At 43.0% G+C, this 25,546-nt stretch overlaps 1 protein-coding gene across 1 annotated transcript in view; it reads left to right on the top strand.

Annotated features, from left to right (window-relative positions):
* Window positions 1-25,281, top strand: part of LYPD6B (LY6/PLAUR domain containing 6B) — a 106,365-nt gene extending 81,084 nt beyond the window's left edge. Inside the window, exons 4-8 of the mRNA XM_030210586.1 lie at window positions 6,744-6,929; window positions 11,025-11,188; window positions 14,179-14,277; window positions 16,228-16,358; window positions 23,250-25,281. Of these exons, the coding sequence (XP_030066446.1) occupies window positions 6,922-6,929; window positions 11,025-11,188; window positions 14,179-14,277; window positions 16,228-16,358; window positions 23,250-23,417 (570 nt within the window). The 5' untranslated portion in view covers window positions 6,744-6,921 and the 3' untranslated portion in view covers window positions 23,418-25,281. The remainder of the gene's footprint in view (window positions 1-6,743; window positions 6,930-11,024; window positions 11,189-14,178; window positions 14,278-16,227; window positions 16,359-23,249) is intronic.
* The last annotated feature ends 265 nt before the right edge of the window (window positions 25,282-25,546 follow it).

Below are 25,546 nucleotides of genomic sequence, written 5' to 3'. Positions count from 1 at the left end.
GGTCTAATAGAATCTGATGGGATTGGCTGAGCCTTGAGTCACTTCTGATATGGGACTGTCCACCCAACGAACACTTCTAGCAGTCTGTGCTGCCTCCTCAACCCTTTTTATTAGTGATCTGTGCTGAGGGGCAGTGATGCCTGAACCACCTTCTTATTCAGGTTCCTCAATTTTTCCTCCCTGACACGAATGTGCTGATTTACAGGAGAGTGGTTGTACTGGCCACCCAACTCATCCCTCCCTTTTCTGAATCCACATAAATATGTGCTATGCATATGTAATGTGTACTTTTATGCACATATTTATTTATTTAATACAATTATACCCCACATTTTCCCACTAGTTGTAGGCTCAATGTGGCTTGTACAAACCGTAGGGTAGGCCATTTTATGTGCATAATTGGCTTATAAAATGACTCCCAGTATATACACACTTTTCCCTGTGCCGGTACCATCAAAGTTTCTAAACAAATGCATGCACATTGTTCCGCTGAGAAACTTTATGATCACATACTTATACCTGCTCTTTGGCATACAATGTTTTCTAAAGTAGACATATTAATGCTAATTTCAGGAACACTTCTGCTCAGTATGAGTTTATTGGCTTATAGGAGGGAAATTTTCTAAAAGCCTATATTCATATATAAAATAGTTTGAACCCCAGAAATGCTTTTCAAAATTGCCCCCTTAGTTGTAGGGAATGGGGAAAGGGAATGGGACTTGATATACTGCCTTTCTGTGGTTTTATGTTTTATGCTGCTGTTGTAATCTTCTTTTGCCATGTCAAATAGTTGAGTAGCGTTGATGCTGGTTGCTGGTATATAGCTATTTCAGGCAAGTTGTGTATGCCACTGCAATAGTGACCCCAACAAGAGGTTCCCAACCAAAGCAGAGAGTATCAAATGCAGATCAAGGGCAATTATCTTTCGGAGAGACTGTCCTGAAAAATCTGAATATATAAATATATTTGTCATAATCACCTGAGTTCTGACAGAAATACAGTGGGCATTAATTCAGTACAGATTTGGGGGAGGGGGTTCCCTTCATGGCACTTAGTTTTGACTTGGTAGCTTTGTCCATCTCTTTTGGACTGGGATCTGGCACTTAATCTTAATTTGCAACTGTCTGGGAATTCTTCCCCTTCTTTTTATCTCCCTTAGCTTTGTCCAGGTGACTTTTTCCAGAACACCGCAGTCGTGATCTCTATATCTGACCAGTAGATGTCGTCATTGCACAATGACTAATTCCCTCCCTCCCCACCCTCAGGGGCTGTGAACACTGGCTTTTACAACATTCCAGCCCCAACTGACCAAGAGGTCAGAAGACCTGATCCGGGAATCAACAAGTCCCTCTGCATAGTACTACTGAGCCACCAGGCCGAAAGTTTCTTTTGAATAAGATTTAGGGGGAAGTTATTAACATGGGATACCATTTAGATGGGTTATTTTATCACAAGTCATGCGATTTTAGCAGAGACTCACTGTATAAAATGACTTATGGTAAAATATCCTATTTTAACAGTAGCCCATGTTGATAACTTCTTCCCTTAGTGTCTTCATTTGTTAGAATAACCCCTATAGAGATTTTTTCGCCCAGTAGCATTCTCCTCCTCCTCTTCCTCCTCCTTTGGGCTTTTAGCTCGGTTGTGGATGGCTCTTACTGGGGCTTTGGTGCCATAAATCTTCATTTATAGTACCCTTGAGTTATTCAACCATTCTAACCCTCTGTGGCATCCTCAGTCATGGTTGGCCCAAGGAAATTGTAAAATAAACAAGTCCTGTATAAACCAAGCACTAGCAGAGTAAATATATAAAATTCATGATGATTGTGAAGGACCCTCGGACAGTGGCCTAGCTAGGGGGTGCCAGGGGAGCAGCCGGCTCCCCCAACGAACTTCTGATGGTTCCTATTTTTTACGTGATCCGTTCCATTTAAAACATGCGCCAGCAAGTCTGCTCCCTGCTCCCCCAGCGCCTTCAACCTGGCTACACTTCTGCCCTCAGACCTGTCCTGCAAGCCCATATAATGTTTTCAACTGCTGCCTTACTGGGCTGCTGCTATAATGGCAGTCATAGGATTCCTCAATAATGCAGTTGTATTGGATATTACATATAAGTGTCCAGATTCTTAAATCAAGGAAAATAAAAACATGCTCGGAAATCAAACCCAGGAACTCTACTGGTGGCAACTGATTAGCGTTTTCCCTAGGGTGGAGTCGTTGGAACTTCCTGAAAGAGCCCTGTAGGCCAAATAATGCAAATTATACACAGTATATTCAGAAGAAGCCTAGAGGCCCTTTTTACCAAGCAGCGCTAAAACGTGGCCTGTGGTAGCCCCAACACAGGTATTTACCTCACACCGAGGGCCACTTTTAGTGCCCGCTGGTAAAAGGTAGCTTTTTCCAATTTTCCTATAATGGCCATCCGCTAATTTTCCCATTAGCGTACGAGCCATTACTGCCACAAATTTTGTAGGTGGTAAGGACTCGTTTGCTAATCCTGCGCTAATCAGCGGACGGCAATGCTCAGTCGCTAACAGATTAGCATAGCCACGCCCACTCTCCGCCTCCAAACATGTCCCTAGAGCTAAAAAAATAAATTTTTACTTTGTGCATGGGTAGGGTGCACAGATTCCAAAACTACCGCAGGACATCTGAGCACGCCCCATGGTAATGTATTTAATCTGCGATAAACCTCAGGTTGGTAAAAAGGGCCCCCTCATCATTTTCAGCACTATAGTCAATACTTGTGGTGTAGCAGTTGATTATTTAAATGACCAGAAAAAAATAGGCTTTGAGCATTTTATGTAACTAAAGAGTCCTTTTACAGGCCGTAAAAGCCCTGATTTTCTATTTTCTGGATTAATGGCAAAATACAAATTTTAGACGTTGGGTCAGCAACAGGTAATATTACCACTGTGGATGGAGCCATGATTTTTGTGAATGGAAAAACTGTATGAATCTGATTGCTGTGATAGCAGAATAGCAGCTGTTTGTTCTCGGGGGTGTTATGGCAGCATTGAAATTCAATATTCAAGAAACCATGTGTCATGATATAAAGATGAGAGTCCATTTTTAACCATGTGACAGTCCAGTCCTTAGCAACACAAGGTGCAGTATATTTTCATTCTGTATGATGTATTAAAAAGTCCAAGCATAATCTGACTGGCCACAAGGCTGTAAACAGGAAAGGAGAATAAGGAAGAAGATCCTAGAACAGTGGTTCCCAAACTTTCTCAGGTCATGGCACCCCTAGGTTATACATTTCCTCTCAAATCTACCCCCCCCCCCTGTTGTCACTGCTGCTGCCGCCGCTGATGGTATTGAGTCCTACCCTTCCATCCAGCTTCTGCCCACCTTCTCTCTCTCTCTAGCCCTTTTCCATCCTTCTGCCCGCTTTCCATCCCCATATTTCTACTCCTCTCTCTCTCTCTCCCATTCCCCCTTCTGTCCAGCATCCCCACTCATTTTTCCTCCCCTCTCTCCATTCAACATCTCCTGCCTCTCTCTCTCTCAACACCCCTCTTCCCTTTCCACCCTGTATCTTCTGTTTTCTGGCCACTGCTGCTTCTCCTGAGGAGCAGCAGCAGCCCTGGAAAAAGAACAAATAGAAAATGCAGGGCCACAGCCTTCAGGCACATGCTGTCGGCTCTGCCCCAGAAAAGGAAGTTGACATCAGTGGGGGTTGAGGATCGGCAGAGCCGACAGCGCATGCTTGAAGGCTGCGGCTCCATGCTTGCTTTCTGTTTTGCCGCCGCTGCTTCTCATTGGGAGAAGCAGCGGCAGTGGTGCCTGGTGGCAGTGTGTCTCAGCGGGAGAATGTCCCGTTTTGGCAGGAGTGTGGGAGAGATGATCCAGCAAAGCGGGAGTCTCCCACTGAATGCGGGGACTTGGCAGTTCTGTGGGAGGGAGGTGAAGAAAATATACAGCGGCACCCCTGTATATTTTGTACAAGTTTTGTACAAGTTTGCTGTGCTGCGACACAGTTTGTGAACTCGCTGCCCTAGAGGACTGTAAGTGCTACCTCTTACTGGAGGGAACTTAAGAGAGCTCCCGCACTCCGATTCAATTATTTTTTGCAGTGGCCAGCTTTTGTTAAACACAAAAAAAAAAAAGTGGTGGTGGAGGGGGGAGGGTGTTTCTTTCCACCTTCTACTTTTCAATAGAGGTTCTAGCTTGGTGACCTGGAAGAAAATTAGCACAGATTATGATTATTATAAAGCATTACACCGAGTGCAGCAGATCTGGCAAAGAGCCCCATTATCAATACTCAGCAGGGCACATCGATATGACAAAATTAATTAAGTCCAAAGTTGATAGCAATACGTGTCATGCCAACAAAAAAATATTATATATATAATATTTTTTTTTCCTTCATTAAAATAGTTTTGGAGCAGCTCAGGAAAATTGCAATGAGGATTCAGACTTGGATGTTTCTAAAGTCTCTTGTTCAGGTCATGTGCCTGAAAGAAAGCCTTAGTACACAGTGTTTTGCGTTCTTGAATTACGCTGTGCCTGTTTGGGTAATTGTATGTGGTGCTAAAGAGCGAGGCACAAAACCCCTCTGGCAAATTTCTTCCACAGGTAGAAGCCTTCCTTCCTGCATGCCAAGAAACCAGTGGAGTAAATCATTAGATTAATGTCGGCTAATGTGTCTTGAAGTGCCAGATAGGACTATCAATCTTGGAATTCCTCCAGTGCACAGACTGATATCGTGGAACTGCTTTTGTTCTGGGAGAAACACTGAGTGCATCGGAACACAATATAAAATAAAACATCAGCGAAGTGGACACAACTGAGTTCAGTGTCACATTGACCCATGGTTTAATCCCTCATGACAGAAAGAACCTTTACTTTACACCAGGGGCGTATCTGGACTCTGGCAGTAGGGGGGGCCAGGGCCAGAGGGAGGGGGCACATTTAGCCCCCCCTGGCACCACCGACCCCCCCCCCCGCCATTGCCAGAGCCCCCCCTGCCACCAACGACTCCCCCCCCCGCCATTGCCAGAGCCCCCCCCTGCCACCAACGACTCTCTCCACCTCCTCTCCCGCCGCCAACCCTCCCCCGCTGACGTTGTTTACCTTTGCTGGCGGGGGACCCCAACCCCCGCCAGCCGAGGTCCGCTTCCGCCTGCTTTTAAAAATAATTCTTCAGCTGGCGGGGGACCCCAACCCCCGCCAGCCACCAAGGTCTTCAAAGTTCTTGTTTGTCATCCTCCTCCGTGGCCATGCTGTACGCTGCTGATTCGCAGACAGGCGGACCCAGGCCCATACCTTCCCCCCACCTGTTACATTTTTATTTTTGTTTATTTTTGTTACATTTGTACCCCGCGCTTTCCCACTCATGGCAGGCTCAATGCGGCTTACATATTGTATACAGGTACTTATTTGTACCTGGGGCAATGGAGGGTTAAGTGACTTACTACTACTACTACTATTTAGCATTTCTATAGCGCTACAAGGCATACGCAGCGCTGCACAAACATGGAAGAAAGACAGTCCCTGCTCAAAGAGCTTACAATCTAATTCAGATAGTAAAAGATTTTTAGGGATTGTTCAAAGAATTAGTTTTGCACTATTGGGGAGACCTAAAAGGATATTATAAAACCTAGGGTCTGTATTGGTCTTGGGCTCTTATGTTTTAAATTAATTAATACAATACTGTATATACTCAATTTTTAGTTGTGTTTATTGTACTTTATTGCAGTATAAACACGACATACGAGCCACAACATAATTTGACCTGTATGTAAAGGAAAGCAAGGACCTTCTTGAAACGTGTTATACCTGTGATCTTCAACCAAACAAAAATATGCATTTTGATTAAGAATGTTGTTGAGAAATAAATGTTACGGGGTCCTTTTACTATGGTGCGCTAATGGGTTTAGTGCACACTAACGCTTAGCTTGCGCAAAATGCCACGCAGCCCATTACATAACTGCGGACTTCTTAGCATTTAATGCACAATCGTTACCATGCGCTAAATTTTAGTGCACCTTGAGAGAAGGACCCCTAAGTGACTTGCACAGAGTGGATATGACCAGATGTCGCTTGATTTGGTATGCGGGCAGGTGTTAACTGCTCCCTGCTTTGGAAACCGTGCACAGCAGTGATGACAGGCCTTAGTGCCAGCATGATGAGAGATGCCAGAGATGAGGGTCCCACGGGCAGGGCAGGTTTAGCTAATCTAATGCTTTCCAGAGATAGCACTGACTCTCTGAACCTAACACTGTTCTGTGTAGCCAGTTCCTTTCAGACCCCTAAATGAGAAAAGGGCAAATTCATTTTTAGTGCTTGTTGCCCTGGTAAAGGGCATGTGGTTATTCAAGTTTTGTATATTGGACTGGCAGTGTTGCATAGTAATTGTTTTTGTAATTTTCACTTGTAAACAGAATTGCATTTTTGTGTAAAAAAAAAACCCAAACAAAAAACATTCAGAAAGCCATTGTTTCCACATGGAGATTCACATTATGTAGAGATTTCAAGGGGGCTTGGTATAGGTAAGACTAAAATCTACAAATGTATTCCCCATTTCACAAAAGACAATACATGTATATTGGGGGGGGGGGGGGGGGAGCTTCACATCCTCTTTTACACCTGCTAAACAGCAGAGGTGGACATAAACTCCATAATATTAAGGAGAATGACTCCGATAATACCTCATATAAGGCCCTGGCTGAAATGATCACTTTTTCAAAATCTATAGCGCAGTCTCTGAGCAAAGAAAGCTGCTGGTCTTTTTCCAGGGAACACAGGTACGGGAAACCTTTCTATGTCGATGCTTGCTGTGGAGCAGAAAGAGGAAGGATAGAAGAGGTGCTACTTGACCCAGCCAGGAATGAAAGAAGGAACAAGGAGAATCCCAGAGGAGCGGCCAAGATACAGCCTCCAACACCAGATTTCCCTCTGGGGAGAAACAGCTTTATGCTAAGGTATGTAACTAAGACTAGAGAATTAGGGAAGGAGAATATAAGAGACAGTATCTGTGATTATCTAACCTGCCTATCAGGTACAAAGTTATGTAAATAGTTGCATTTAAACACTGTCTTAGTTGACTTGTAGTTTGAATAAACAGTCTTGGTTTGGATTGGAATTGATATTCATGTGTGGAATGCTTTATTATCTGATTTAATTATGCTAAGTGGATTAAAGTGTTGGCCAGCCTCCTAGCTTTTGGTAGTCCCAGCCTTGACCCCAGTTATCAGTCCTATAAACTTTAAGTAACCCACCTTGATGCACACCAGGCACAGGGAAAAGGGTTTTTATAAAATTATTTGACTGCATCCACGCATCCACCGCACAATTGTTAATTCTACCTCGGATAAAGAGGTATGGTAGCTGTTAGTCCACTTTTAAAGGTCATAAATAGAAATAAGACAAAACAAAGAAAAGAATATAAGATGATGCCTTATTATTGGACTAATAATACATTTTTTGATTAGCTTGTGAGGGCAATGCCACCTTCTTGATTTCTGATCTGAAGAAGATATTGCCTTCAAAAGCTAATCAAAAGATGTATTATTAGTCAAACGGGCGGTAATCAGCATTTCAATGTGCTTTGAACATTACTGCCCGGTTAACGCGTGAGATCTTACCGCTAAGTCAATGGCTGGCAGTAAGGTCTTAGACCCAAAAAGGACGCGTGCCAATTTTCATGTTCGATCCCCCCAAAAAAGGCTTTTTTTTTTTTTTTACAGGTGTGCTGAAAAAAGATTCTGCGCATGGCCAAAACATGCGCCTACACTACCGCAGGCCATTTTTCAGCACCTTAGTAAAAGGACCCCTTGAATCTTTTCCTTCCCTAGACCACAAATTAGGAGGAGATTAGTCCAAATCTCCGGAGTAGCTAATTAACAATAATAGAAATGAAGAAAAAGGCTTAGCACGCAAAAAAGGACCCCCAACTATATATTTATCCCAAAACTAAGCTAGACGTTAACAGTAAATATTTTCTTCAAATCAATAAAAGCTTTTAGCTGTTCCGCGGAGAAAAACACATCTCACTCCCAAATATTTAACTATACATTTACAGGTGTAAACAAGTAGAAAAGACACTCCAAGTGCCACAGTTTCAGATCTCATTGCCAGAAAATTCTTTCTCGCTTGGGTTTGTCTGGTGACATCAGGATACATCCAAAAAGTTTTCCCCACAAAAGATAACTTGTGCATTTTGAAAAGAGACTCATCACTGCATTTAAGTCTTGTTCAAATACAAATGACACCAGTAAAGTTGCAGTCTGAGCAGTATCCGATAGTAAAGTTTCCAGCAACTCGGAGACATTCAACAAATCCTTCTTACCCGCTTCTTTGACTTGTGCCCCCTGGTTCTCCCTGGCAAAAACTTAGAGGGAACATAATATATCCGATTTAGGAGAAACAGCGTCGGGAGGAATTTTCAAAACTTCAGTCAAATATCTTTGAAATACATTTAGGGGAGCAAATTCCTGTGATTTTAGGAAAGTTCAAGAAGCGGAGATTTAACCTAAGATTGTAATTCTCCATCTGCTCAATCCTTCTCTGCAGAATTAATTTATCCTTCACTATGGCTGCAGTCAAATCTTGCAAGTTCTTTTATTTCCTTTAACCTCCAAAACTTCAGCTGCAAATTCAACCATATTTCTCTCTAAAGATTTAATTATCAACAGTACTCACTAATGTAGAAACCTCTTGGGTAGCCTTAATCACTGTTAAGTCCAGCTTCTGGAGAGCAGTTCATATGCTATCCATCATCACCACCTCGGGTTTCCTCTTCAGAGCTAAAAGCTCCCCTGGGATTTCCACAGATCTCAGTACTCCATCTGGAGCTGCGGCTTCAACTCCGCATTGGAAGACCCATGCGGCAGCTCGGGCATGGATTCTAGAAAATTCTGTGGTTGAATTGTTCTAACTCTACAGAGCACTAGTAAATTTACTAAAAACGCAAAGATGTTTTCTTTTAGAATAAAGTAACACAGTAAATGACGGCAGATAAAGACCTGTATGGTCCATCCAGTCTGCCCAACAAGATAAACTCATTTTACATGGTATTCAATACTTTATATGTATACCCAAGTTTGATTTGTCCTTACCAGTCTCAGGGCACAGACCATAGAAGTCTGCCCAGCACTGTTCTTGTACTAAAATTTCTGACGTTAACGTCAAAGCCCCTTAAAATTTACACTCCAGCCCATCATCTATTCAGTCACGATCAGGGCATAGACTGTAGAAATCTGCCAAGCACTGGTTTTGCTTCCCAATTACCGGTGTTGCCACCCAGTCTCCACTAAGATTCCATGGATCCATTCCTTCTAAACAGGATTCCTTTGTGTTTGTCTCACCCATGTCTGAATTCCATTACCATTTTCGTCTCTTCCACCTCCTGCGGGAGGAAATTCCATGTATCCACCACCCTTTCCGTAAAAAAATACTTCCTGACATTACTCCTGAGTCTGCCCCCCTTCAACCTCAATTCATGTCCTCTAGTTCTACCGCCTTCCTGTCTCTGGAAAAGATTTGTTTGCGGATTAATACTTTTCAAATATTTGAATGTCTGTATCGTGTCACCCCTGTTCTCCTTTCCTCCAAGGTATAAGTACATAAGTATTGCCATACTGGGACAGACCAAAGGTCCATCAAGCCCAGCATCCTGTTTCCAACAGTGGCCAATCCAGGTCACAAATATCTGGCAAGATCCTAAAAAAGTACAAAACATTTTATACTGCTTATCCCAGAAATAGTGGATTTTCCCCAAGTCCAATTTAATAATGATCTATGGACTTTTCCTTTAGGAAGCCGTCCAAACCTTTTTGAAACTCTGCTAAGCTGTACATGTTCAAATCAGCAAGTCTCTCCTTGTATGGTTTGGAATGCAAATCCCATACCATTTTTGTAGCTTTTCTTTACACCGATTCCAGTCTTTTTACATCTTTAGAAAGATATGGCCTCCAGAACTGAACACAATATCTGGCAGGTTCCATTTGTTTTTTGTTTTTCTTTTTCTCCTCCTCTGCTTTTCATTCTTTTTTCCCTACTTTTTTTTCTTGCTCATATTGCAACCACTCACTTGCTACAGTCTCTCTCTGATCACGCCCTTTTCCCTTACCTGCATTTACACCTGCACTAACTGACTGAAGGGAAATGCTATAGTACCACAGACCATAGGAGCCAACTTTTCAGAATTAAGGGGGGTGCTAAGCCCAATGGAAATAACCCCTCCCTGGACACATAGAAGGAATTCTCTCAATATTGGGGGTGCTCAAGCACCCACAGCACCTACAGAGCCAGCTCCTGTGCCACAGACCCTTTCACCTCTAGGTCAGCAGTTCAGCTTCATCTCAAGTTGATACAGCTTTATAATACAAGAGGCCTATGTGGCATGAACTGGTGGTCTCTTTGCCACCACAGGGGCCATAGCAGAAATCTTTACATCACAGCAGTTGTCAAATTCCTATGATTGTAAATTTTACAGCACTTTTTTCACAGATTTGTGACAAGGCCATAGGATAAGAGACCTTCAGTCTATTAATATTTTTCTGTTCTTCCAAGAGTCTTTCCTTGATCCCTCTTATAGTTTTCCGTTTCTCTAACCTGTCCCCTTCAGTGCTTCATACATCCCTTTGTCTATATTCACTCAACATTTGCCTCGTCTGTCTCTCAGCTCTTCCTTTCCCATCTTCTCTTATTACTTCCTCCAGCTCCCTTAGCCTCTCTTTTCCAGCTTTTCTACCTTCCTCCTGAACTTTATTTTGTCCCTAGTTGCAGCCCCAGTGATCCACACCAGCTTCTCTGTTTTATTCATTTTGTAGAGCTGGTTAGGTTCTGCCTGTACAGCATTACCAGAACCCTTAACACTCTACCAGAATAAAAGCAGTTCTGACCTTTCATTAACCCCTGCAACTTCCTGAACATGGGCTATGCCTCTGATGTGGCGTGATGGGTTGTCTTCAGCATCAAACTTTTTTTCTCTTTTGGTACCGAGGGGGGGGGGGGGGCAGGGGGCATTCAATAAATTCTAAAATTTAGATTTTCTAATTTTTTTTCTCTTTTAGGCGATTCCACCCATCCCTTTCCCACAAGGAGGTACCAGTGCCTAGCACTATGCAGACATCCCATCGGCTGCTTATTGCCTGTTTTCTTCAGCTCATTCCTTCCTCAAAGAATTGGGTTTCAGCCAGAAATATCAACTTCTACAATGTGATACCTCAGATAGGCCGTGAGTATCCACCTGCAGTCCCATGAGTAGGGGAAGCATACATTTGATGCACTTTGAGTACCAGCACATTTGTCGCAAGAAAAAATGCACTGGGTAGGGATATTCAAAATGCTCAAATGCCGGGCCACCCTTCAGGGGTGGGGTGATCACTGAGGGACCCACCCCACAATATTCAAGCCCTCTGCAAACAGTCACCGAATCTATGACAAGGCAGAATTGATGTGTAGAGCCTGAGCTCTTTCATTAAAACATGGGGTCCATGGGTCAATTTTAGCAGACAATGGAAAAGGTGCCAGTACTCAATACCCCCTCAAAAAAAGCCCTGTCCCTACCATAGCTACGGAAGGTGCATGCATATGAATTCTCAACATTTGGGCTAGAGTTACTAGGCATTTTTCTCATAGACATAAAATGAGGCATATCTTTTAGTTCAACATAGTAAATGATGGCAGATGAAGACTAGTACGGTCCATCGAGTCTGCCCAACAATTTTATATACCATAATTTAATCTTATGTTATGTGAATTGAACAACAAAACAATGTGACATCGTATCTATCCCTATAATATGCCTGATTACAGGGTGGGCTAGCTAACTTTTGGATTCTTTTCCAGAATTAAATTATAAATGCGTACAGATGGTAGAATGGGCACTTTATAGACCATACAACATAAAGCCAAAAATGGAATACTTCAGCACCTTTAAGCTGTTTATTTATTTAGGATTACCACCATGTCCTAAGGAACAAACTAATCCAGTCCTCCTTTCTCCTTTTTACATGCGTAGACTTGTAGTTTTGATTGTCCCACGGAAAGCAACCAAAACTATAATCATACATGCGGTAGGTAAAGCCAGGACTGGAGTAGCCTGCTCCTTAGGAACATGGAGTTAGGTGACAACCTTATGTTTTCTGATCCTCATACATCAGGCATTTTATACCCTGAGAAGTGCTACTGCTCCAACTAACCCTCCCCCCCCCCCCCGGGATTCTATATAGCTCGCCAAAATCCAAGCATATTCTATAACAATGTGCGTAACTTAATTGGCTTAAGCTAATCAGCATTGGTAACAGCTCTTAACAAGCAATAATCAGCATTAATTGGCAATAATTAGAATTTATGTGCACAACTCGATAAGCACATTCTGTAATGCAGTGCACATAACTTCTAACACGCGTAAGCAAAAAAGGGCGTGGTTATGGGCGGGAAAATGTGTATTTTGTGGGCATTCCAAAAGCTACGCGCGTGGTAGAGTGTGCCTAAATCTACATGCCGGGATTTACACCACATTTTCGTTGATGTAAATAGAGGAGCGTAGTTTTAGGCACTGACATATTAACTAAGCATATTCTTTGTACAGCACCTAAATCTAGGCGCCGCTTATAGAATGCGCTTGGCACTGATTTCCGCGCAGATTTTTTTTTAGGCACTGTATATAGAATCTCCCCTTAAGGGGTAATTGAATAACAGGGTGCCTATTTAAATTGCTTAAAAAGTGTCTATTTTATAAAGGCAACATAGGTTTATACCTGTTCTGAAGATGATGTAAATGTGTACCTGTACTGCATACATGTGTATAATACAAGATATTTTATAAAATATACAGGAGCATTGCAACTCTACCCAAACTATGTCCACAGAAACACCTATGAGTAGTTGCATATATAACTGTATACGATCTTCTGCCATGCAACTTTTCCACATGTAAAATATGCTTTACACATGGAAAATATTTTGTAAAATTACCCCCGAACTGATTTTGTTTTTCTAATTTGAAATGCTTTACACAATGCAAAGGAAAGCATCTTGGTCTTTACCTGTGGGCTTAAGTTTCAGCTTTTTTCCCCCATTTTTCTTGATGTATGGGAGATTCACCTTTTTTGCTTGGTCTGCTTGCATAATTTTTAATTCATGCAGTGTGGTCAAATACAATCTGCTACAACATTTGACAGGAAAAAAAAATCATGGAAAAAAATGTGCAAACAAAAGACCTTTTTGCACGTTGACCCAAGGAACTTTTATCCAAACGTGATAAATTTTACAAACTGGGCAGAAATCCAAAAATGCTTCAGAAGAGCTTGCTAGTTTATTTTATTTTATTTATTTATTTATTTGTCATGGGCCAAGACTAGGGACGTGGTGCATTGATGTGCAGGGAAAGTGGCTTGCAGGTTTTGTGCACTCAGTTCATCCTCCCCTGTTATCCCAACAAAACCACTACATTCATAAATCTGACAGTTAATTTTAGGAATTTCAGAGGCTAATAATAAATACCACTGCACTTTGAGTTATACTGTTCTTGTAGTACCTTATTAGACATGCAACCGAGGGAGTGCCTCAGACTTTGCATAGGGCGTCTTGGGAAGAACCAAGTCAGGCAGGTTAGGACAAGCCCAATTCTCAAATATTTTACAAAAGGCTCGCTGAACACAGAGCCTGTTGTAAAGTGTGTATAAGGTTGTCAGGAAATAAATATGTAGCTTTCAAAGGAATATGCTTTAAAAAGCCGATTTGGGCGACCCTGAGCGAAGGATGCCCATCTCCCGATTTGTGTCGGAAGATGGGCACCCTTCTCTTTCGAAAATAAGCCTGATATTGTTCTAATCATTTACAAGCATAATTGGCCCATAAATTTTAGCGCTCACTTTATAAAACTAACTGAAATTGCATTGCATTGAAACAATGAGAACTACTTTATTTCACTGTGACCACACCCTTTTGCTTTATAATTTGCTCATTATTTGCAGAAATAATGTTTTCCTGTATTGAAACATAATGCATAGCTTAGTAATGCTACCTGTTATTTCTATATAGTGCTTTAATAAACAGCTACTGGTAGCAACTGTGGAATTTGCTAATGTGGCTACAGCTGTTTTCAACCTCAGCATTTTAAGAAGTGTACTTTACAATATATGCTGCATTCAATTTTGAAATTTAAAAATGTTAAATGACAATAAAATAATAATCATATCTCTGTTTTTTTTCTCAAAGCTACCCCTTTCCCAAACAGCTTTAAGTGTTTTACCTGTGAAAATGCAGTAGATAATTACAACTGCAACAGATGGGCTGAAGATAAATGGTGTCCTCCGAGTAAGTGTTACACTTTCATCCAGAAAAATCACTATTATCATGATTTGTATAGCACATAACAGATGTACATAGTACTATACAGATACATACAGATACTATACAGATACATCTCTGCCAAGAGATGCAGCCGGGCCCGGGACAAGACCGCCCCAAACTACACCACCGTCGTGCCGTGCCCCCCACATTCGGGCTGCTACCCCTGCCCCCTTACCTTCCTCAGTCTGTCGCAAGGAAGTTGGATGAAAACCTCCTTGGTCTGTCATTTCCTCCTGCTGTGTGCCAGGACCTGGATGATTGTATTAACACAATAACTCGTAAAAACTACACACAGGGCTATAGAATACACCTGCTCCATGCCTAATTTAGATGCCGTTTTTTTACACCAAGTTTTATTTGGCGTAAATGGAAGCACCTAGAGTTAGGCACAGGCATGGCTGCTAGGCATAGTCTATAAACCCTACAAAACGGCACCTAAATCTAGACGCGGCTTACATAATATGCCTAGGTGGAAATATTTTTGGCGCCGATTTTTCAGGGACCATATATAGAACCTAGTCCTTATTGACTAACCTAAGAATTCTAGAACAGGAGTATTGACACCACAAAGGTCCCTTCATAAGATGTGACCACAAAGAAGGGACCTGGATAGCCCAAAAACCTCCATTGTGCTGACATTTTTAAAATTGTTCATTTTCTCAAGCTACTAGACTATGCCATTACTTTGTTTTGTTGTACATAAATAATTATAATGAGACAAAGACTTAGTGATGGGCATGTGCTAAACTCAAAATAGCAATCTGTTTACTGGGGGCCCTTTTACCAAGCTGTGTTAAGCGCTAATGTGTGCGTAACTGAGGAAAAATGGCCTAGTGCAGATCAGGCTGAAGCGTTCTGTGCTAGTTTTGTCATCTGTACACCCTAAGCAAGTGATATTTATTTGTTTTCCTGGGTGTGGAAGTGTTATTCACCTAGCATGCTGACATTACATGCTCAAGGCCCTGCACCAGCTGTGCTTGTAGTTACCGTAATTCTGTGTCAGCGGTAGCTTTAGAGGCAATGTGCACTGTTGGGGGAAGGGGGAAGAGGAGAGAAAAATGTGCCGGTCACTGCAAGAGGAGGGAGGAGGACCAGTAAGTCCAAAAATCTCAGTTTATGGTCAAGTATATATGGTAAATATTGGGCAGTTTTAGTTTGGAATTCACTGCCATCTCAAGATTTTGATTAATCCCTGATTATTTAGTATTTTAGGAAAATTTTGAAAACATTTATCTCACAAGTATGTATTGCTAGTTAATTAGATCCTGCTTGGCGAGTGCATTGTAATTCCTGGAATGCTTGCTTATCCAGTCGTCTTGAATTTGTGTAATCCACATAGAACTGTTAAGGTACCTGCGGAATAGAAATTTGGTGGAACGTAACATAACATTTCTCTTGTCCCCCATCCATCTTGTCAGTTTACAAAACTCTGTACATTCTTGAGTGAGAATAAGTATAAGTTCCATAAATTCCCCTGCTGGTCCTTCACTCATTTCTGTCATTGAAATCATTGAGGCTTCACAATACTGCTGACCTGGAGAGAAACTCCACACCAGAATTTTGGGTTCTTGTCACGGCATGGTGTGCCACATTCATGCCTTTGAGCTACTTTTATTTTGCAAAGTCATCTTTTGAGTCATACAGCCATCACTGTGGCACGCAAACGCTTCTTAAAATAACCTTATCGGATGCAGCCTGAAAACAGCGTTTGGAAATGCTTGTTTGATGATCTCAGAGGATAGCACATTTGTTTGATGGATTTATTGTTCTCTGATAGTTAATAAAATCCGACTACACAGTGCATGCCAAGAATTATTTATTTTATTTATTGCATTTGTATCCCACATTATCCCACCTTTTTGCAGGCTCAATGTAGCTTGTGCAAGAAAAACAATGTTTTGCTTTTCTATGCAGATACAAAGTATTGTTTGACAGTTCATCATTTTGCAAGTCACGGAAGGAGTAGGTCTGTTACCAAAAAATGTGCCACGAAGGAGGAGTGTCATCCTGTGGGATGTCACCACTACAGGGACTCTGGGCACACGGTAAGCATCAAAGTTTGTAAACAGAAATATATTCATTCAGAGACTGTAATATGTTAGGAGTGGCACTCTGTTACACTGAGAGGACCAGACTCCCCGATTCTGAGCCCACGGCGGTCAGCAAATTTCAAGGTGCTGATTTCTGCAGGTTGAATCTGATCTGTATATTCAATGCTGGGACAACTCCGGGCCATAGGTGACCACCGGAAGTTCTCGGGATATGGTCAGTATTCAGACCAGTGCCTGGATAATTGGCTGGATGAAATTAGGACACACTTTTTGCTGTTTTAATTTTATCTGGGCAGCTACTCGGTTAGCAGAATTAGAATCACCGCTAAGAAGCTAAGTGCCAGCTCCATCCTCATTCCGTCCTCGGGCTGACTCGACACTAATTGAATAACGCCGCAGGTCAGAGGACATACTCCATAGCACTAGCCAGGGCCGCCAAGAGGGGTGGTCAAAATTCCCTTGGCCCTGGCCAGGGTCTCTCTCTCCTGCTCCTGGCAGGACCCAGGTGATTGCATCCCAACAGGAGCAGGAGAGAGAAAACTCCAGTGCCAGGCCCCCCTTGGAGGCAGGGGAGGACCCGGAGGAGCAGACACTGCAGGTCTTACTCCAGCGCTGCTCTTCACTCTGCCCATTGTTTGCCAATGCCAAGCGGCTGCTTTTCTTCTCGGCGCATGCTCGATTTTGAAACCGAGCACGTGCTGAGAGAAAAAGCAGACGCAAGGGCAGGCAATCGGCAGAGTGAAGAGCAGTGCCGGCGAAACGTCTTTTGCTGGTGGGGCCTCATCGCCAGCCAAGGTATTTACAATGCAGTTGCGGCAGCGATCTGGGGGGGGGGGGGGGGAGCAGCGACAATGATCATGTTTGGTGTGTGTGTGTGTGTGGGGGGGGGGGGGGTCGGCCTTCCCCAGGCCTGGCTTAGTCTCTCAGCGGCCCTGGCACTAGCCAGTTATGTACTACTGAATATTTGCTGGCCAGTGAGATTTAACAGAGTAGGAGCCTTCCTACCCAATTCAATCCTTTTGATTGCCTACCCCAGAGTTTCTGAGGGTAGCAACCATACCTGTTCAGTATCCAGTCATTTCGTTTGTGCACCGAACTACAAATGGAATATGAAATACTGGCTACTGACTTATTCCATCAGAACTGTGCCTTTGTGTGTGAGAGGCAAACATTTTAAGATATGTTTGCCTTTGTGTATAAACCTTCTTCACAGAGTTTAATGGTGAAAGTTCCCACAACATACTTTTGCGAGTCCTCCTCTCCAACCTGGACGCAGAGAGAGGCTGTTGTATGCTCGTCAAGACTGACAGACAAATGGATCCATTGCTTTCTTAATGAGTTCTCACAAAGAATGCATATGGAGTAATTAGTTAATGAAATGTATTTATTCACTGCCTTTATAATTCAAAGAATAAGCTGGACATAAGCAATAGACAATTTCAGCATTAAAAGTATTCAAACGGTACACATTATGGCATAGGAAGAAACTTACAATGTCAACAGAATACACATTAAAACATCTTAATAGAAGGACACAAGCAGAGATGGAACATACAGAGAGGTAAGATAGAATAACAGGAATTTTCATTGTGTTCTTTGTAGGTGATCTGTAATTTTATTTTCTGTGTCTTCTCTGCATTGCAAGGGTGTGTATCCAAGCCATCCCAATTATCCAGGGCCCTTGTGTTAGCCAGGCAGTATATCCTCTTTTATTGGGGACTGTCCACGTAGCAAGTAAATCATACATATTTATTTGTTAGCAGCCAGTTCATCGCTTTGTCTTCCATTTCCAGAAACATGCAACACAACAAAACCTATAATGGAGCTGGACAAAACTCAACTCCTCTACTTAATTTACAATACCACTCTTGAACTCTAACGCAATACCACTCTGTATTTCTCATACCGGAATTGGCGATCACCATCATGGTACTATGTAAGCCACATTGAGCCTGCAAATAGGTGGGAAAATGTGGGATACAAATGCAACAAATAAATAAAATTTCATCACCAGAGCCCTGTACTCTACAAGTATTTCACTTGCCCATGACAAGAATCTGAAAACTAGACAGTCTGACTCCCATTTCTGGTTGGACAACATATTGGGGGGGGGGGGGGGGGGGGGAGAGGATTCTATAACTGGGTGTCACAATTTCAACACCTCAATATCACATGCCGAGTACTATGTTCAATCTCCGTTGGTCTCCTTTGCTATCTTAAGATGTTTTATTGTGTATTATAAGTAGCAAACTATGCCACTATCCTGCTTATAATCGAAATAGAAAAAACGCCTATATTGTGACCCAAATCGGGAGATAGACGTTTATCTCACAAAAACGAATAAAGCGGTATAATCGAAAGCCGAATTTGGACGTTTTCAACTGCACTCCGTCACGGATGCGGACAAAGTTGATGGCGTGTCGAAGGCGTGGTGAAGGCGGAACTGGGGCTTGGTTATCGGGCGATCAGAGATGGGCGCCTTTCGCCGATAATGGGAAAAAAATGTGCGTTTTTAGCGAGAATCTAGGGCACTTTTCCTGGACCCTGTTTTTCCACGAATAAGGCCCCAAAAAGTGCCCTAAATGACCAGATGACCACTGGAGGGAATCGGGGATGACCTCCCCTGACTCCCCCAGTGGTCACAAACCCCCTCCCACCACAAAATATGTCATACCCACCTCCCTGGCAGCAGTATGCAGGTCCCTGGAGCAGTTATTAGGGGGTGCAGTGGACTTCAGGCAGGTGGACCCAGGCCCATCCCCCCCCACCTGTTACACTTGTGCTGGTAAATGGGAGCCCTCCAAACCGCCCCCCAAACCCACTGTACCCACATGTAGGTGCCCCCCTTCACCCCTTAGGGCTATAGTAATGGTGTAGACTTGTGGGCAGTGGGTTTTGAGGGGGATTTGGGGGGCTCAACACACAAGGGAAGGGTGCTATGCACCTGGGAGCTGTTTTACTTTGTTTTTTTTTTTTGTAAAAGTGCCCCCTAGGGTGCCCGGTTGGTGTCCTGGCATGTGAGGGGAACCAGTGCACTACGAATCCTGGCCCCTCCCACGAATAAATGTCTTGGAGTTATTCGTTTTTGAGCTGGGCGCTTTCGGTTTCCATTATCACTGAAAAACAAATACGCCCAGCTCAAAAAAAGATAAACGTCCATGTTTTTCGAAAATACGCTTCGGTCCGCCCCTTCACGGACCCGTTCTCGGAGATAAACGCCCATGGAGATAGACGTTTCCGTTCGATTATGCCCCTTTATGTGTACTGTTTGAATATATTTTTACTCTGTAAATGTCCATTGCTTACATCTGGGGTTTATACTTTGAATTTCGTCAAAAAGGTAGTAAATAAATCCTGATAAATAGCTAACTCAATTTTCTTTCTCTAATTTCTCCATATGCACTCTTTGTGGGGAAGAGCTCATTGAGAAAACTTTGCATCCAGCTGCACCCAGATTCCATTATAGAATACTAGCTTAGTCGGCATGCCCACTTTTGCCAGGTCTACGGCAGGTGTAAATTGGCGTACCTAAGTGACCCACCCATGCTCTGCCCACACGTATTACCCCCCACCCCTCTCATTTGCATGGTAAAGCAGTTGTTTGCTTACATTATTGAATACTGCTGCATGCAGAGCTCATACTTCTGTGTGTATGTGTGCATAACATACACGTATGTGCTAGTATTTTATAACATCTACATACACATGGCACCTGATTTTAGAGAATGAGGGGGATAAAGAGCAGTCCTATAACCGAGCGCCTGCATGTACACACCACTTGAATACATAAATGCATCAAGTTTGAGCACTTTTCTGTAAGGGCATGCATAAGTGGAATAGTGTGTAAAGGCAAGGGAGCATTCACATGGGTGAAGCATGGGAGGGGCATGGGCAGTGCTGCACTTGCATGTGTAATTTACAGAAGATTGTCAGTTACATGCACAACTGCTACATTTACTTTAGAATGATGACATCAGGTCAAAGGCTGGTGCGACTGATAGTATTCTATAACAGAATCAGGTGCCCAGATGCTGTTTTAGAGGATGACTAAAACTGAAACTGTGGCCCCACCCCTGCTACCACCACAAGCCTGTCCCCCTGAGTCAGCCTCCCTCCTCCTGCCCTGACAGAAAACTGTGCCCCCTTCCAGGCCTCCCACTAACTTCACTGTTTTACCCCACCCCTCTGTAGGCCCTCTTTAGGCTTACTTTCTAAAAGCCCTGATGGTCTAGGGGCCTCTTTGGGGCAGGAGAATCTTGAGTTACTCCTGCCCCCGCTGGCTGCATTGTCAAAATGATGGCTGCGTCTTCCTGCTGCAGCCACATGAGACTGTGGGAGATTGCAACTGCCATTTTGGAATTGCTTACGCCGCCTCCAATTCCAAAATGGAAGCCGCGGCCTACCGTGGCAGTCTCACAAGGTTGCTGCAAGAAGTCACTCATGCCGTTTTGACAATGCAGCCAGTGAGGGCAGGAGCAACTCAGGGGTGCTCCTGCCGCAAAACAGGCCACTAGACCACTAGGGCTTTTTGAAGGTAGGCTTGGGGATGGCCTACAGAAGGGGGGAGAGGGCGAAGTTGGTTGGCAGCCCGGGGAGGCATGGTGGCAGGAGGGCAGGGGCTATGGTTTCAGTTTCCACTGAAAATGCATGGGCATTTTTGACACCCAAATCCAGATTTCATGTCGGTTTCGGTGCTGAAACTGAAATTCAGTCTGCCTCTATTGCTGTTATAGAATAGGCTGTCAGCATGTGGCATTGGGATGCCTAAAAGGAGGGAACCCACTTATAGAATTGCTCCCATAGAAGGTAATTTTATAATTGTGCACCTATAAATAAGCACCCAGAGGGCACCTGGTAGGAGCCTATTTATAAAGGAAAATGGAGGGGCATAATCGAACGGGGCGCCCAAGTTTTCCTGAGGACGACCCAGCGAAGGGGTGGGGAAACCCGTATTATCAAAACAAGATGGGTGTCCATCTTTCGTTTCGATAATACGGTCGGGGACGCCCAAATCTCAACATTTAGGTCGACCTTAGAGATGGTCGACCTTAGAGATGGTCATCCCCAGTTTTTGGCCATAATGGAAACCGAAAATGCCCATCTCAAAAACGACCAATTCCAAGCCCTTTGGTTGTGGGAGGAGCCAGAATTCATAGGGCACTGGTCCCCCTGACATGCCAGGACACCAACCAGGCACCCTAGGGGGCACTGCAGTGGACTTCAGAAATTTCTCCCAGGTGCATAGCTCCCTTATTTTGGGTGCTGAGCCCCCCAACTCCCCCCCTCAAAACCCATTTCCCACAACTGTACACCAGTACCATAGCCCTAAGAAATGAAGGGGGTTACCTACATGTGGGTACAGTGGGTTTTGGAGGGCTCATATTTACCACCACAAGTGTAACAGGTAGGGGGGATGGGCCTGGGTCCGCCTGGCTGAAGTGCACTGCACCCACTAAAACTGCTCCAGGGACCTGCATACTGCTGTCAGGGAGGTGGGTATGACATTTGAGGCTGGCAAAAAAATATTTTAAGGTGGGAGGGGGTTAGTGACCACTGGGGGAGTAAGAGGAGGTCATCCCCGATTCCCTCTGGTGGTCATCTGGTCAGTTCAGGCACCTTTCTGAGGCTTGGTCGCAAGAAAAAATGGACCAAGTAAAGTTGGCCAAGTGCTCGTCAGGGACGCCCTTCTTTTTTCCATTATCGGCCAATGACGCCCATATGTTAAGCACGCCCCAGTTCCGCCTTCGCTACTCTTCTGACATGCTCCCGTGAACTCTGGTCATCCCCGCGATGGAAAGCAATTGAGGACGCCCAAAATCGGCTTTTGATTATGCCGATTTTGCCGACCCGATTTGTGTCGAAAGATGGGCATCCTTTTCTTTCGAGAATAAGCCTGCTAGGGACCTACTTTTCTTTATGGAATACTAGATTTACTGTGTTCATACACTTAGGGTTGAGCTCTTACACCAGCCATAGGCACACATTTACTCCAGCTCTAAGTTTCAGTGACATGCACATAATGGTGTGGAGGAATATCTTAGTGCTTAGAGCACTGGGCTGGCAAATCCTGCGGCTACTTTTGTGATCTTGGGCAAGTGATATAATTTTCCATTGTCTCAGGTAACAAATTAAATTATGAGCTTTACAGGGACAGAAAAATGCCTAGTGTACCTAAATGTACATTGCTTTGATAGATTTTGGGCTTGCAGGTGGCATATATAAATACCTAATGTACCTGAATGTCAACTCAACGTGAGCTACTACTGAAAAAAGTATGAGTTAAATAGAAATACATAAATAACTTTGTGCCCTGCCCACTCTCTGCCCATCTGTAAACTGCACTACTGAAGATACAGTGAGGCATATTTTCAAAGCACTTTGGGAGGCTAAGTTCCATAGGTTTCTATGGAACTTTGGGAGGCTAAGTGCTTTGAAAATAAGCCTCAGTATGTGCATACTTATAGAATAACACTGTATTGTAAACATTTGTGCACATAAATGTTGGTGCCTACTGTAGAGAATTACTCCAAACCATCCAGGGCAAAGAAATCCAACCCTGAATCTCTACAAGACCTCAGTGTGCACTAGTAGGAAAAGTACAAGAGTAAACAGCCATTTAAATGAGCAAAATGTCTTCCATTCATGGGTATAATATCCATTAGCAATTCTGACATCAGTTTTTGATGAATTGACGGACCTTTGATAATTATGAACTATTTGCTCAGACACCCACTGCTGTCTTTGTGTGAAATATATGAGAGCTATATTTTTCCATGTACTCTAGCAGCTTATCATAGGGACCTGTCTGCCAAAGGAACTTACAGTATGCTGTACTATGTGTGTCTTCAGTGAATGCTTCACCTGTCATCTTCCTTTTATTTACAGGAGTGTGTTTCCTGCTGTGAAGGGATGATTTGTAATATAGAGGTTCCAACAAATCACACCAATGCAGTATTTTCAGTGATGCATGCTCGCAGGACTTCAGATGCCAGAAGGAGAACGATAAGTATTCCAATGCTTACCGCACTCATGGCTGGAATGCACTTACTATGACACAGTGTCCACCTGTCCTGTATCATCCATAGAGACACATTTAGAAGGATCCAAGAAGGACAACTCTGAATCAAGAACCTGCATTGACATGACAAGTTCTACATCTTCAGCCAACTTGAAACTTTGTAAACAAAGAAACTACACATTGTCGTGACTTAAGTACTCTGGTACGGTCTTCCAAAGTTGATGCAAAGTTCAAGACTGAGCAAAGTATTAGCCGTTCAATTAATTTCACATTTTACTAATAGTCTAGAATAATGGAAAATGGGCCAGCGACTTTCACCTACCTTCCTCCATAATTTATGGAAAGACACCTGGCAAGGACATTTGGATATCATCTATCAATAATGAGTATTCTAATAAACTAATTAAAAGAACAAATGTTTTGTTCATCAAAGCTGTGAATATTTTAGTGCTCTTAATGAAAATTATTATTCTCTTGTTCTGAGTGATGGCACAGATAAAGGTAGTCCAAGGCAATGGCATGAAGACGCTGAACTCATTCGAAATAGCTGTATTTCTGTCAATGTAAATGAATAGGGGAAAAGAACCCAGGTTAAATTTTCACAAGGGCAAACAGCCACTGTGTTCTTAGGCTTCATGTTTGTTTAATACTTTCTAGGAGAGTGATGCCACATTCCCACAATGGGAACTGGAACTTGAGTCATAAGTGTGACACATTGCCGAGGCCTTATTTGTTTGGTAGATTGTGATTAGCAAGGAAGTGAGTAAACCTCCCTGCAGTTTACATGTCTCTGTGAATATCTGTTTGGCAAAAACGTTCACCAGAACTGGGATCCATTGGTATTTTGCTGAGTTTAGTGTTCAGATTTTGATAAACATCACATTCATCAGTTGTGCTTTCGAGAATCTCACTCGGACCCAGAAGAATTCTGGCGACCAGAGTGGAATAATTTAAACATCCCAAATATACACATTATTAAAACCTAGTCATTGCATCTCTTGGCTTTGACATTAGTCTGACACTGGAATGCCATTAACTGCCTTAGAAGATCAACCAGCTGATGTGCACATTCCTTCCTTATTTGGAAAACTAAGGGTAAGCCACAATACGATTCTGGCCATGCAACTCAGCACATGGAACATAACCACTGTAACCTAAACTCCTCTAACAGAGGAATAATAAAACTGCAAAAACGTCCTTCTGAAGCCTTTTTGTAGTTGGAAGAATCTTGATGTTGATATTTGGCTCCTGAAGACATTGCCATACTCAAGAATACAATCATGCATATTGCATAGGTGAGATGGGTTTAAAGCTCATTTACATCGTGAACGATTGCAATAAGTTGGACATTTGGATAAAGATATTAAGTTGTTGTATTAGTCCACTTGTATAGTTACTCCAGTCTAAAGATGTTGCCTTTATATTTTTGACTTCTATTTCTGTTGAGAGATTTCCAAACTTTATGGGTGTGGTTCTAGCTCTAGAGGTAGGGACTCTCCATTGCATTAAAGAGAGCCACCCACTAGAAAACATATCAGACGATCAGTCGGATGTAATAATCCATCATGTGTAACCAAGAAAAAGGCTTAAAAATTGCATTTCATAGGAGTAGATTTTTACAGTATCAGCATTAATATGTTGCTGTTCCTTTTTGGTACAGGACAGAAGACAGTAACACCTACACTGCCTAAAAGATGTTACTGCAGTATGAATTTTTCTTCGTTTTGCTAGACATGTGTTTTGGATATTCGTGTTCCCATGCTTGCTGGCTTCAGATATGATTAAAGGAGACCACATTGGTGTTGGATAGGTTACTTTGAGATATGTATGTATTATACCTTAGGAAATTCAGTATTGTAGAATAGTTCATCTGTTATTGAGACAGACATGGGGAAGCAGCTGCTTGCCTGGGATTGGTATCATGGAGTGTTGCCTTGATTTGGGTTTCTGCCAGGTACTTGTGATCTGGCTTGGCCACTATTGGAAACAGGATACTGGGCTAGATGGACCATTGGTCTGACCCAGTACGGCTACTCTTATGTTCTTATGAAGGGGGGATCCTCATTTGCTTCACTGATCAAGTTGTGGTAGATTTCTAATTATTTTCTCTCATGGTTTGCAGAGTTAACCTGCATGTTTTCATTACAGGTAGATTCCTTTCTCT

This window comes from Microcaecilia unicolor, chromosome 7 (genome assembly GCF_901765095.1).
Source record: "Microcaecilia unicolor chromosome 7, aMicUni1.1, whole genome shotgun sequence".
Taxonomy (NCBI): Eukaryota; Metazoa; Chordata; class Amphibia; order Gymnophiona; family Siphonopidae; genus Microcaecilia; species Microcaecilia unicolor.
Note: the sequence above shows the minus strand (reverse complement) of the source record. Positions and strands in the feature narration are given on the sequence as shown.